The 13,730-nt window shown below is 42.7% G+C and overlaps 1 protein-coding gene across 6 annotated transcripts in view; it reads left to right on the forward strand.

Annotated features, from left to right (window-relative positions):
* Positions 1–13,730, forward strand: part of AMBRA1 (autophagy and beclin 1 regulator 1) — a 137,161-nt gene that overhangs the window by 76,775 nt on the left and 46,656 nt on the right. For all 6 annotated transcript variants that reach the window (XM_075426137.1, XM_075426140.1, XM_075426142.1 and 3 more), the window contains one exon: positions 5,856–5,966. In XM_075426137.1, the coding sequence (XP_075282252.1) occupies positions 5,856–5,966 (111 nt within the window). The remainder of the gene's footprint in view (positions 1–5,855; positions 5,967–13,730) is intronic.

Raw genomic sequence — 13,730 nt, forward strand, 5'->3', positions numbered from 1 at the left:
TTGTTTTAAATCCTGACAGACTTTCATTGGGGCCAGACTGTACTTGAGGTGATGATTGGTGATTTAGGAGGTAAAAAGAAGGAACTCTTTCCAGTTTATTTGGTTGAGATTTTTTTTTGTTCAGCAGTGCAGATCTGATATTGGGTGGTTGCAGAAAATTCTTGGCAAGTTGGAGACTTAGACAATGATCTGTCACTAACAGTAGCTGAAAGGGTTGAGGCAGCTACTTCAAAGAAATGAAACTGCTTGTTCTTTATTGATCACCCTGAGTAGAATGTGAACTTTCTAAACAGTGAGATTTCCTTGCTCCAGCGTGTATATGTAAAGGCTGTGGTAAGATACCTTATTTGTCACTGAGGAGAGCACAGAGTTTTCCTCATCTGAAGGGTTCTGTGTGAATATTGCTGGCTCAACTCTTGCTGTTTCTGGAAACTCACCATGCTGTTTCATATCTGATTTTCCAGCTTGCGTGTATAGTAGGGTGACATGAGCAGGGGCATCTCTATGGGGTGAACAACAACAGAGAAGCAAGAATTCTCTTTCTTAAGGAGAAAAATTATCAGCTTGCTTGGTGGAGTGTAAACAATTCAGATAAGAGGGGAATGCATTTGAAAAGGACCTTCACCTCTTGTAGTTTCCCTGAGGGAAGACTGAACCCTCCCATCAAAGATAAATGCTTCTTGGATGCATTTCTCTGTTGTTACATGACCAGACAGGAAGATCTCTAATGTCGGGAAGATAAGATGTCAAGGAGCCATCATGGCTGTATTGGGAATGGAGGCTTTGGGAGGGCATCTGTTCATTTATTGTGTTTCTTGAAAATAAACTGGTGTTCTTTTGAAGTCTGAAACTTGTGGCTGGAAAATTCCCTTTCCTATATGATGCTTGGTTTATTCACAATGTGAGCAAAGCCCTGGGGCACTTGACCGAGCTCCTGTTAGGAAGGTCATCTTCACTACCTGCAGCTGAGGCCTGTGCAGATTCCGATAGCTAATAGGACTGTGGAACTCGGCATGAGAAGCATTGCCGCTTGTAAAGGGGAATTTTGCAATAGGAGTGAGCATGAATGGGAAATTGCATTTCTTCTTATTTTTATATCTGAGGTAAAGGAAAAATAATAACCTTTTGAAGGGTTCAGCCTTCAGAGAGCATAGACCTCTTTGAGGCTTTCTCAGTTAACATCTAATCTAAGATCGTTTCGGTTCTTAGCGTATGCTGAACAACCCTTAGTAACATTTTGTGCATTCATTCATGAAAATCATTTTGCCCACCTCCGATTTATGGCCTGCCAATACATTGAAAACCAAGCAAAATAAATCCTTGAAAATACCAGGTTTCTATGCATACTGTTTCTACAGCTTTAGCCCAGTTTTAGATAGTTAGCTCAGTTGCTTCAAAGGCAGTGTCTTTGTGGTAGTCTGGAACAGAGGTTTGCTGGGACTTGTCAAATTCATATTCAGGATTTAGTATATTTGCTGTGATCAAAGGTAGTCCCCAAAACCAGGCTGCCCCATAAAATACTTCAAGGTCGGAAATGTGCAAGAACCCAGTACATCTCCACTAGGCTTCAGAGGTCAGTAATCACATTTCAACTGAATTCAAATTGCGTCAGACCTGGTTGAGAGAATCTGGTGTCGTCTCCCAGCAAAGAGCTTTATCCTTGGTTTGTCAAATAGACTTGTCCTGTGTTTTGGTCTTTCTGGAGCCTGGATTATAGTACATCGAGAACTAGTAAAGGTAAAACTCATCAGCTGTGATAGATCCTTTCTTCAAGTGTAAGATAACCTCAGTATCATTAGCTACAGTTACAAATGGGCTCATAATGAGGTAAATACTTTCCAAATGTACTCATGCTTAAAGGTGCAAGTACTAATCAAGGGGAAATTTTATACCAGGGCCTGATCGCTGTCTCACATTGAGTCACAAATTAGCTCAGGGACTTCTCCAGCTTTCTCTAGCTTATCTGGAAGCATTTTAATAAATTTTTCTCTTACAGTGAGGGGACCTACCAGACACTAAAAACTTAAAAGATCTAGTCTAGAAACAAAAAAAGAGCTCAGGTTTTTGTTAAATACATGGGAAAGAAATTCCCATAATATGTAGATATTCCACGTTCTTGAAACTTGTACCCCTTGCCTGTGTAGCTCTAGAGTATTAGCTCTTCCTCTGAGAGTCTGATGGTAGTAGTTTTGAAGTACGCTACTCTTCACTGAAAGAGTGGTGGAGTGCCATGGAAAGTGGTTTTGCACTGCTTTTTTTTCCTTTCAGTCTAAATTCAGACTTGCATGGCTTGATTCGTAAATGAGCAATAGCTGACTGGCAAAGGTTCGTTTCTCCACATGCCAAGATGAGTTGGACCCTCTGAGGGGATTGAGACTGACGGATAAATATGTCACGTGTAGGTGGCCTATAAGAAAAGATCTGAGGAATTTTTTTTTAAGTCTTTGTCAAGACTCCTTTCCCCCTGCCTTGTCATGTGCTGAGTGGAGGTGGATGGAGATCGGGGCGGTAGGGGGAGAAGGGGGGGGGATGCTGAAAGCATTATCTTCAGTTCTGCCATCACCCAGTGTTTATTACGCAGTGACAGACAGACACAAGAAAGCTGCCAATCAAACCTATGTTCACTGCATTTCAATTGGCCTTCGCTTTGGATTTGAGCATTTTGAAATCTACATCGTCTCTGCAGTGAAAGGTTGTTCTGTTCATGGGGATGACAAGCCCGAGACCCTCGGGTACCCACTGCAGTTACTGTGATCCCATCAAACAGCAGAAGACGCAGAAACCAGGACAGACAGTCAAGTGCTTGGTGAGAACTGCTGCTTGTGAGAGCTCATCTGCTGCTGCCCACATTTAAGAAGCTGAAGTGTGTTGTTTGCCTCCAGGTTATGCTAGAACTTCAGAGGCAACATCACCTTCTTCGGCTATCACCTAGGCTGAAACCCTGACTGGGCAAAAGCCAGCTGAGAATGAGTTCTCGTGCTGCATGGTGAACAAAAGCTCTGTAGTGAGGATTTTAAGTTTTCACCCATGATCTCAAATCTTCCCTGTCAACCAACAGAAAAAGTGAACAGTGAAGGTTAGGATAGCATAGTTGTACAGTGGGAGGGTATTTTCCTCCCTACATGGAATGTCTGAAATGTTTGTGTGCTTTTAATCATCTTTACTGTAGGACAGTGCATGCATGCCTGTGGGAGGCTTCTGGCATGACTTGATACAAATGTTATTCCACTTTGTTATATGTAGCTAGATATAATTTAATAATGACACTTCTCAATTACATAATTAGTATAAGAGGTAATAATCTAATAAATACATGTAGATCACGGATTTGCCATGAGTGTTAGGCACACTGGTTTGGAGCCTTTGAGAAATGGACCAAATCCTCCTGAAAGTGCACCTTTCACTCTGTGAACTTTGTTCCCTGGGTAAGAGATGAGAAGACTAGAATCTTTACAGAAAAAAATTCAAAAAAATTTGCTGACAGCTTTTTATATGGTACTTGTAGCAGTAGGTTCGACAGTTGTATGACTTGCTGTTTGTGGAGCAATTAGTGAATTTGCTAGGCTTTGATGAGGCAGAGGGAATGTATGATTACTCTCCTAGGGTGTGTTATTCACCAGTTCATACATTACTTGCTATGCCTACGAAGGTTGTTTTCATTGCAAAATGGGTGATGACTTTTTAACGTTCATCTGTAGTAAGATCGATATTCTGGAATTACGTGCCCCAAGTAGCACTTCTGTTGCCTGCCTTTGCAGAGTGTTTCTGTGCCTGACTCAGCCCAGTAAGGCAGTTGCAACCTAGTCAGTGATGTTAGTTACTGGTTCCCTGAAGCAATTCCCACTGCTTGGAATTTGTGCAGAAGCTAGTTTTCTGTTCTCCACCTGGTGGCTGGAGGCAAGACAGCAGAAGAGCTGCCCTTGTTTACCAAACCCTGGCTTGCAGTGAGGAGACTTGTAAAGATGGAGCAACATAAAATTTAATTGTCCTTCTTCCACTTCTGGCTGCAAAATGTAATTTCGTTAATGCATTGAATCTGCTTTCTCCAGTGCATATCTTTTGTTCAGAGGAGACCTTTGTTTTGGGGGATGTGGAGAACAGGGCCTTGGGGGTATGTCAGAGCAATGGAAATGTTCTTAATTCTGCTCTCCAAGTGATATGTGTGCATCTGACAGAGGCAGATACAGGGGCTGAGCAGACACATGGTGGAGGTTTGTCAGTTGCTGGGGGCCTGGTGCAGCTGAATACACAGTGTAAAGCTAGCTGCGCAGAAGTCTTGCTCTTGGCATATTTCTGAGCTTTGTCTGGAACCAAAAATCAGGACTCGAGACAGCTTATCGATGAAAAGAGGACTAGCAGCAGCCTTCTTGGTGTCTTTTTTTCTTTATTTATAAGCGCCAGTCTAGAATTTGCTTCCCTACTTTACCCTGCCCCGCCTTGTTCTTTATTTTGCTGAGAAAACATGAACCCTGTTAGTCTGTGTGTCTGTGTGTGTGTGTTTTCAGGTGCCTCACGCCACCCCCCCACCCCCACCCACCCCCCCCCGCTGGAGTTTTCTGCTGGTATTTGATAAGAGGAGTAGAAATCCAGCCACTCTAGTCTCCTCATCTTCCTCCACCCCGCTTTCATTTATTGGCAGTTAGCAAGCTTTTAGCTCCCTGCACAGGCAGCTGGCCCCCTGCGTACTGGATACAGAGTTGTCAAGGTGATGTCTCTGCCACTACTGCTACTGTGGCAGCAGAGTCCTGAGACAGCGCTTCTGGGAGAGTGAAGCCACTGACTTTTCTGCGTGCTTCCCACTGGAGACAGCGTGGAGATACTGAAATACAGACTGCATAGACTCTGGAGGCTGTGCTTTTCCTCATTTGTGCTTGGGGATGATCTTGTTTTGCTCTCCCTTATCAAATTCCATTACGCTGAGTTTCTCTGGGTGCCAGCATGTGTGTGTAGTACAAGGGCTGCACGTATATGAAGGCCTGAGAGACTGCAAATAGCATGAGATGTTTGACTCTAGTACTGCTATGGGAGAACTGTTTCTTCCCTCCACTTGTCTCCCTAGGGGTTGCATTTAATGCCTATGAGCTTTCTCAAATGTATGCCGATTTGAGTTACCAGTTGCAGTTCTTTCGGCCTGGAAAATTAAGTTCTTTGTGCTAGTTTCTGAAGTATTCTACTTAGCCTCTGCTTTGGGCTGTTGCCCAAATCCTTGGGTGGTTAGCAAAGGTCATGTCTTTTGCCTGGAGTCAGGGCAGCCCCTGGCTGCTGTAGGTTGGGCCACCCGGGGCAGCAAAGGGAGGAGAACCCTGAGGCCAGCTCATAGGTCCTCCTTCATAATATTTTATTATAGTCCTTGCTGTGTGGCAAATATTGTAGGCAACCTGTATCTTCTGAGTGGAGTTTACAGTAGTAGCAGGGATTATTTTCACAAATGTGTGTGATTAGACAGGGCAGCACTTTTCCTTAGTGTATAGTCTGGTCTGCCTTTGTAGCTGTGCTAAAAAATTTTGGTCTGTGAAAATACAGCTTCACTAGTAACAGTAAGTAGAATGCATTTGCACCAATAAATTGCACCTAATAAATTAGGATTTCTGCCTCATGAGTCTCGGCAAGTCTTATCTCTCAATCAACTTTCTTTTCTTTCATAAATGTGTTGCGGGGAGGTGCTTTCCTGTTAATTTCCTGTGCTCTGTGGCTTATTTAGAAGGTGTTGCCATTTCGGTTAAAAAAGTTTCTTTCAAGAATCTGGAGTTTTATGTATTGGATTTTGGAAGGTTTTCTATGGTTTTATCTCCCCAGCTCTCTTCTGAATAATCTTCTAAAGGTTAAATTGCAAATGATTTCCCCTTTTTCTGTAGGTGCTGTGATTGGGGATGGACAGTCAGCTGTGGCCAGCAACATTGCCAACACCACCTACCGGCTCCAGTGGTGGGACTTCACTAAATTTGATTTGCCTGAAATCAGCAATGGTAAGCTGGAAAGGACACCAGTAATTTCTGTTAAGCCTATACCAACCAGAGCTACCATACGTCCTAGGATCTTCCAAAGGTAGCTGTATGTTGTAGGTCTTTGATTACTTGATCATCCTGTTGCATTGGGAACTGTAAAATGCTTAGCCTTTTGAGAAAATTGACTAAAAGCACACAGAGCGGTTCCTGCTCTGTCTAGCTCGTGCATTCTTGCTGTCAGCAAATCCGTGCATAAATGGGGCTTTTTTGTGAGCATTCTTATGAGAATATACAGTCCTCTTAGAAGAATTCTGTATCCAATCTGCTTATTCTTTTACCAACAAGTTTCGAGAGGGATATTGTCTTTATACCTTTACAGTAGAACCTGCTAATAAATTGGGTCTGAATTCTCAAAGTGATTGACATTAGTGTGGGTTAAAGTGCTGCAACACATTTGGGGAATCAGGGCGCTGGTCTGTTGCTTACTGCAGTGTTGCAATCCAGGGGAGGTAGATGTAGCTTCTAGCCATTTGGAAAAGCAGCGATTTGTCCCATAACTCAGGTTGAAGCTGCTTCTGGGTCAAGAATGTGAGCAGTACTGCTGATTTTATTTGTTTATTTATTCTCTTCTTCCCTTTGTGAAAATTAGACCATAGTTTTACATTAGAATCATAATAAGGTTGGAAAAGACCCCTTTGATCATCAAGTCCAACCATCGACCCAACACCACCATGCCTGCTAAGCCATGTCCTGAAGTGCCACATCTACACGTTTTTTGAACACCTCCAGGGATGGTGACTCCACCACTTCCCTGGGAAGACTGTTCCAATGCCTGAACACTCTTTTAGGAAAGAAATTTTTCCTAATATCCAATCTAAACCTCCCCTGACACAACTTGAGGCAGTTGACTCTTGTCCTATCGCTAGTTACCTGGGAGAAGAAACCAACACTCGCCTTACTACAGCCTCCTTTCAGGTAGTTGTAGAGAGTGATAAGGTCTCCCCTCAGCCTTCTTTTCTTCAGACTAAACAGCCCCAGTTTCCTCAACCACTCCTCAGAGGACTTGTTCTGTAGACCCTTCACCAGCCTCGTTGTCCTTCTCTGGACACACTCCAGCAACTCAATGTCCTTCTTGTAATGAGGAGCCCAAAACTGAACACAGTAGTCAAGGTGCGACCTCACCAGTGCCAAGTACAGGGGCAGCGATCACTGCCCTGCTCCTGCTGACCACACTGTTCCTGATACATTCTGTGGCGTAAGCTAGCTCTTGCACTGGAAGAGACTTCCTTACGCAGGCATAAGTGTATTTGATGCTTGTGGTCAGCTGATCAAGGAATGACTTTTACAGGGCTAAAACTAGCTATTTTTAACCCAGAATGGTATACTGATATAGCTTGCTGTACAATTGCAGAAACGTTTGTGGCAGCCTGGGATGAAGATAGGAGGTAGATATTCATGAGTGTTTCTTTGTACAGTGTTTTTTTAGCTTAGGCCATCCCTGTGCATATGTGAAAATCATTGCTTGACTTCTCAGCAAAAACAGATTGGGTTCTGCTTTAAGGGACTGACTGCTTTTTGGGGAGAAAGGGATTCTGTTTTCAGAAAGGCTTCTGCTTTCACAGGAGGCCACCGAAACGAATTAAGAAAAAGTTTCTCCCAGTCCAGCCCTGTCTGTTTTGCAATTCTAGAAGTTACGTGTCTGACAAGAGAGGTCTCTGTTGGGTACTGTCCTGTTGCTGAAAGAACCCACGAAAGGAGCACATGTGGTAACACCATAGTAGCAGAGATAATAGGAATTAAAAACATAGAATCACAGAATGGATTGGGTTGGAAGGGAGCTTTAAAGCTCATCTAGTCCACCTCCCGTACTGTGGGCTGGGACATCTTTCTATAGATCAGGTTGCTCAAAGCCCCATCCAATCTGATCTTAAATGCTTCCAGTGAAGAGGCATCCACAACTTCTCTGGGCAACCTGTATGGGGCCATTTACCTCCTGGTCCATGGGAAATTAGAGGAGCTGGGGGAAAGCCCAGTGGCCCATCCCATTACAAAAAGCTTTCTTACTGTGTCGTTCCAAGAGATAAAGTATCTGGTGTTTCTGTCTCATCTCCCTCCTTCACATTGTGTAGAATATTGTGGTGCAATGTTTATAGCCTGGTGGGAAATAAAAGCTCTGCTTCTAGATGGTATCCTTCAACATTGTAAAGCAGGAGGATATTTTATATTTTGTCCTTGAGAACCATTCTGTCTCTTGGGAAGGAGCATGCAGTATCATCTTGAAAGCAGAATACTGTTGAACTCATGTGCTGGTGCTTTGATGTGTCTTCTTAAGTGCCAAACTTTGTAGTACTAGTGTAAGGTTGTAGGCTGAGGATAAGTGCTCAAGGCAAAGTTTTGCCACGCGGTGGCAATACTTTCCCTGGTCCAGCCAGACTCTGGAACAGAATAAAGATGAAGTCAGAGGGGGAATCATCTTACTGCTGACTTAAGTTCTTTGGGACTTCTCTGCAAGCTTGTAGAGTGCTTGAAGAGTGCTATGGCTGCTAATAGCAATTTTTTTTTTCTCTGCCTGATCTGGCTGCAGAGGAGAAGGCTGCCTTTTTTTTTTTTTTTAAAGTGGAAAAAAAGGCATAAGATGTTTGTTTATAACTTATGGAACTCTAGAAAATAAGAACCATCTGCTAGTCAAGACATCAGTATTTCAATCTTCTCCCTCTCCCCTACCAGGACACTTCAATTCTGAAATAGCTTCCAATTAACTGGAAATTGGGTTACGGTTTCTGTTGTCATTGTGCCTGTCTTTGAGGCAGGGTTCCCGCTACAAGCCTGTCCCCAGCCCTTCTGACTCCGCACTTTGTGCTTCATAGTACTTGGCTTGTCCATGTCCATTTTTACTCTGCTTCTTCCTTTTTACGTGCTGAGCCTACCTCTGACATTTCTAGGTTGTTCGCCGTATCTTCCCCTGCCAAGGTCTAATTAGGGATGTATGAAGATGTAGCAGCTGTACTCATCCTACAACAGGTATTTGCTAAGCTTGACTAGACACAGAACAAAGGCAAGCTGCAAGTTTGCCAAGGTGCACAAATTCATAGAGATATTGTGAAGCTAAAGGTGTAACAGGGGAGTGGTGGGTTGGAGGAGCTTTCTCTGACTCTTCATGATCTTGGAAATAAACTATTTTCCCAGTAAAGCATGTGACCTCATTAGCTCCTTTTTATTCCATCATCTCCTGTAAATTAGAGGTGGTCATGTGAGAGAGTCTGCTTACACAGAGGGGGCTATTGCACTTCCTGGGGCTGACTTGAGCCACAAGTGGTTTGGACGTTCAGGCAGATGAAATGATGCAGCTGAAGTTCGGGACTGCCTGCCAGCTCTACTCTGCATCAGAGAAATGAGTCTGTGGCCAACCTCCATTTCCGAGAGCTCTGCTTCCTGTTACAGTTAAACAAAGAAAAGACAGTTTGGAAGTCGGATTTTTCCACTGAAGCGGAGACATCTGAGCAAGTGACAGCAACGTGATTAGCACAGTCCTGTGATCTCAGTGGCTGGGCCCCAGCACCCTTCGGAGCCCTGGGCTTGGGACTGGGCTCCGCAGCAGCAACCTCGCCGTGCCCGATCCCGCAAGCGTACGAAAGAGGACTCCGGCGGTCTTGGGGAAATGGCTTTGCAGGGGACTTGTGGGATTGTAGTGTCTGCCCTGTCTGTCTTCATTAATTGCAAAATGGAAAAAGATGGAGTCAGATTTCTTCTCTCCTTTTGCCAGTTTTTCCTCTTCATAACTCTGAAATGAACATGACCTGGTCTTAAACTGTAATTGTTAGTTGTATCAGCTTTGGGGTGGGGAATTTATTTGGCAGCAAACACAATGCAATCTCTGCCATTTATGTAATATTGTTCCAGTAAGTGTTGCAGATCCTTAAAATTTCCCACAGCTAACAGGTAAGTATTGAATTGGTGAACAGTGTAGAATATAGCCTTTCCACGAATAAAATATTAGAAGGTTTTGTCTCTTGTTTAGATCTTTTGAACGTAGTTTTTCTCATGCTACTCACTGCTCGTTATTTCATTTTCCTGCCATAGTGGCTGAACTGGTCCAGTTCTTCCGCATTTAGTCATGCTTCAGGAATTTGTCCTGTTCTAACACTGGCTGGGACTTGGGGAAGGAGATTTGATCAATACTTACTGATCCACAGTAGGAGGCAGAAGAAGGGGGGGGGGGGGGAAAGCATGCTAAACAACATATAAACAGGAGCAGCTGTTAAGAAAGTGTCATCCTTAAGGGTGGCTAGGAGGTCGTGATGCACCCAGCACCATTTTCTTTTGGCAAACAGTGCTGTTGCTGCCGGTGTTCCAGGCCTTCCCCAGCTTCAAGCATAATTATGCTGTAGGTGTAAGCGCTCCAAGTTGGCACAACAACTTGATTAATTTGTTCTCTGATGTTTCTTGTGATCTATTCTGTCAGCTCGGTGGCTGCATTAACAACAAAAGAAAATAAGAGATGAAAGGGCAGCCTAGTTGTAAATGGTTTTCCGAAAATAGCAATTTTTTCCCCCAGAACCTTCTGTATTGACTTCATTTTCATAGATCAGGCCTCAGGCTCAAAGAAATCAAATAGCTTGTGGCTTTGTCAAATGCATGGGTATCTTCATCCATCATCATCGCCATGTCTTGGGAATCTCTTAGAGGCTGTTCCTTAAAATGAAACCTTGCTGAGATCTCCACCTCTCGCATTTAAAGTTTTTCTGCTGGCACAGTAGGCTCCCTTGGTTCTAGGTGTGTTACCTGAGTCCCTCATCCTTTGTAAATGAGAGGAGAGCAAAGAACCATTATGCCAGTGTGAATCAGATCTTAAAAGTCTGAAATAAAGGGGGCTCTTTCTTGTTCAGTACAGCTTGCATCTGTGATGTTTTATGTTCCAGGCACACATCAAGAGGAAAAGATAGTTCGCTTCCGGCAGGGGAGCTCGCAATCTGTTTTGCAGAGAGGCATTCACAATATGCAACAAACTTAAAAAAGAACAAGACACGCAGTTATGTTGTTCATCACTGTGGACTGCTCACCAAAATCCTCTGTGCTATAGTGAAGGAGGAGCAGGAGGTGGGGAGGAAAAACAAAGTAGATAGAAAATGAGTGAACATGTGCTATATGATAAACAGACTCTTGGTGATTAGTGATCCCATCCCAACATTGTTTTAAAAAGACATACAGTAAATGTTAGGTGAGAAAGAGGATTAGAGATCTAGAAAGGAAAAAAATAGCGATGGACCTGCAAGGATATATACAAGAGGAGGCAATATCCCTGAATCTGTAGATGGTACAGAAGAAATACATGCATTTCTTATTGTACAAAAATAAAGATGGAGGATTCTTTTCTTATGGATGTCCAAGGTTGCATTAGATTAAAAAAACCCTGAACTTTAAAAGCTGAGAAAGAGACGTGTTCTGTAGACTATGATTTCAGTAGTTATAGGAACAAGGAATAAAGATCACCTGTGCCCAGAGACATCAATATCTGTCCCCTCTGAAATTTCTTGCAGTTCTTTGAAAAGCGTCAGGAGTTCATCAATACAGAAGGGTCCCTGGGCTAAATGACACCAACACCTTTGGTCTTTTAGACTTTTTAGATCAATGCTGATTAGGTTACAACTACAAAGCAGTTGGTGAGAAAGGACCCCCTTAGCCACTGAGTCTAGCTCCCTGCTGTTTTAGGCAAGCACAACCTATAGTTCCTCTTACTCTGTCTTAAAATTGGTTAAATTCTTTGCCCCTTTCACTTTTGTTTAAAGACTATTCTAGAATCTTGCTATTCTTATGGAAATCTTCTAATTTCCAAACTTAATGGCTGCTTTTACCCACTTACCCGTCGACATGATTTGTGAAGAGAACAGATGTTTTTCTGGCACTTACTTTCTGGGTTTTTTTGTAAATACAATCCCATTTCCTTGCAATCTCTTTTTTAAGCATAAAATATATGTTTCATTTCCCTCAGTCATCTTCCTAGCTCTTTGCTGGTCTTGTTACTGTTTAGGTTTAGTCTTTCTTGACTGGGGATAACCAAAACTGTGCCCAGTATCCTGCATGTAGTCTCAGCACAAGGTTGTATATATCAGCACTGGTGTTATGTAAGTGTGCTCTGTTAATGAAATTACCCAACTTTATCAACAAAATTCATCAAACAACTCCACTGTGTGCCTAGTTCATTGGAAAGCTAGTAAATAGGACTGGTTTTGAAATGAGTCACTGAAGAATTCTGCAGGAAACCTCCCAGTTTGACAGGGATTACAATAGTGCAACCTGTTGTCAAGTATCTTTTAGGTAGTTCACAGTATACACTGCAGTTCTTCTGTTGAGGCCCATCTTCTCTTGTGATGACATGAGTACTTGATTTGAGCCTAGATTTTTTTTAAGGGGTAAATTTTAATTCTGCCTCTTTAGAATTAGGTTGTATAGTCTTTATTTTGTTGTATTTCTGTTCAACTACCTTCAAACTAAGCATTCAGGGATTTTGTCATCTCTTGAACCGTCTGTTCTTTGAAGTGCCATGTGTGTTTTAGATTCTGTTATTACAGCACTGACAGTGACTACCATAGTTTACCTTCTTTCTGTTCAGCACCTTTCTGTTTATACTAGGTTGAAAATTACTGTTTTTAGCAGCTTCAGGACTGAAAAAAATGGATGAATAAATTTAGAGTACAGGTGTAGGTGGTTTGGTACAGAATGTAGTTACATAGTCCACTTTTTATCTTCATCTTCTTTTTCATCGGAGTTTCTTAAATGGAACAGTAGAAGTTGATACTCAAGCGTGTAGGAGAGCAGTTGCAGGAAAGATGTCTTTGAGACCGGAAGAACTGAAGATGAGGTTCAGTGAGCATTTTAAATCCGCAGTGCCGGAAGAGGGAGCAGTCTTGTCTTACTTCCCTGTGATGGCTTCTTTTTCTGCTGCTGCAAGAGTCTATGTGGCCATGTGGCATACCAGATTGGGAAACTGTTCTGGCTAAAAAGTGACCTAGGCAACAGTCAGTAATTTCTCAGCCATATCGGTTCCCTGGTGTAGCTTTCTTGCCACAGAAATGTTGAAAACAAAGGGCAGAGATTGTTTCTTCTGGCAGCAGCACCAGTTTGTTAAAGCATTGAGTTACAGAGTTAATTTAATTTGGAAGCTCAGACTTTCAAAAGTATGCACAAAGCATTCTTGGCGCTGTTCTTTTGTTAAACTAATAAGGAATCTAGCCCAAAAAGTGCCTTCATAAACTCATCTGCAATTTTAGCTGAAAAAATCAGAGCCACTTCTAGGCTGGGCGCAGTCTGAAGGTTTTGAAGAAAGTTCCTGGACTGTAGAAGTTGACATAGAAGTTGTCCGTAGCTTCAAGCATGCGAGATTGTGTTCAGTATTCTAGCATACAGAGCTTCTGTACTGCAAATGTGGGATTTTTATTTTTTTTTTTAATATTTCTATCCCCTTGAATTTGAAAATACTAGAATATGAAATTCCCCCATCCCCAGAATAGCATATGCGGTGTCAGCTACAAACCTCCTGGAATAATTGCAGCAGTTTTAGTGAAACACTGGAGCACATTTAGGTTAGGCTGAGGGAGCAAACATAAACTGCAACCTTGTCTTATCAAGCCACCACTGAACTGTTAGCAGTAACAAAGCTAAAAGGCCTTCGAACCTTATTGTACTAGGAATGGCACACATGCGTAGTAAGATGCAGTAGCCCAAAGAGCTTATGAGCTGTGTATACACGGCATGGAGGGGAAAAGCTTTGTACAAGGTCACCCAGCA

This window comes from Opisthocomus hoazin, chromosome 7 (assembly GCF_030867145.1).
Source record: "Opisthocomus hoazin isolate bOpiHoa1 chromosome 7, bOpiHoa1.hap1, whole genome shotgun sequence".
Classification (NCBI taxonomy): domain Eukaryota; kingdom Metazoa; phylum Chordata; class Aves; order Opisthocomiformes; family Opisthocomidae; genus Opisthocomus; species Opisthocomus hoazin.